At 62.6% G+C, this 697-nt stretch overlaps 1 protein-coding gene across 1 annotated transcript in view; it reads left to right on the top strand.

The window, feature by feature from the left end:
• Nucleotides 1-376: 376 nt before the first annotated feature.
• Gjd3 (gap junction protein, delta 3, 31.9kDa) overlaps nt 377-697 on the top strand; it is a 3,286-nt gene continuing 2,965 nt past the window's right edge. Inside the window, exon 1 of the mRNA XM_013037167.1 lies at nt 377-687. Within this exon, the coding sequence (XP_012892621.1) occupies nt 377-687 (311 nt within the window). The remainder of the gene's footprint in view (nt 688-697) is intronic.

Here is a 697-nt window from a genome sequence, read left to right as displayed (position 1 = left end):
TGTCAGTCCTGGGGCTTGAACTCAGGGCATGGGCACTGTCCCTAAGCCTCTCTCTGTTCAAGGCTAGCACTTTACTACTTGAGCCACCGTGCCAGTTCTGGCTTTTTCTGTGTATGTGGTACTGAGGAATCGAACCCAGGGCTTCACACATGCTAGGCCAACAGTTTACCACTAAAGCCACCCTCCCAGCCGGGCTTCCAGGTTTAACTCATTAGTTCCCACAGGCTGAACCCAGGCTTCTCTGACCCCTGTCTCAAGCTCAAGTTAAGAGACCATAAAACGGGTCCCACCGGGTGGGCGTGGAAGGCGCAGGTCCCCCCCTGGGTCCCAGCCTCTGACGTCCCCCCCCCGTGTCCCCCGCTGCGCGCCCAGCGCCATGGGGGAGTGGGCGTTCCTAGGCTCGCTGCTGGACGCCGTGCAGCTGCAGTCGCCGCTGGTGGGACGCCTGTGGCTGGTGATCATGCTGATCTTCCGCATCCTGGTGCTGGCCACGGTGGGCGGCGCGGTGTTCGAGGACGAGCAGGAGGAGTTCGTGTGCAACACGTTACAGCCGGGCTGTCGCCAGGTCTGCTACGACCGCGCCTTCCCGGTGTCCCACTACCGCTTCTGGCTCTTCCACATCCTGCTGCTGTCGGCGCCGCCCGTGCTGTTCGTCATCTACTCCATGCACCAGGCCAGCAAGGAGGGCGACGGCGGC

Source organism: Dipodomys ordii, unplaced genomic scaffold (genome assembly GCF_000151885.1).
Source record: "Dipodomys ordii isolate 6190 unplaced genomic scaffold, Dord_2.0 Scaffold7, whole genome shotgun sequence".
Classification (NCBI taxonomy): Eukaryota; Metazoa; Chordata; class Mammalia; order Rodentia; family Heteromyidae; genus Dipodomys; species Dipodomys ordii.
The sequence above is the reverse complement of the archived record's forward strand: the minus strand, read 5'-3'. Positions and strand labels throughout refer to the sequence as shown.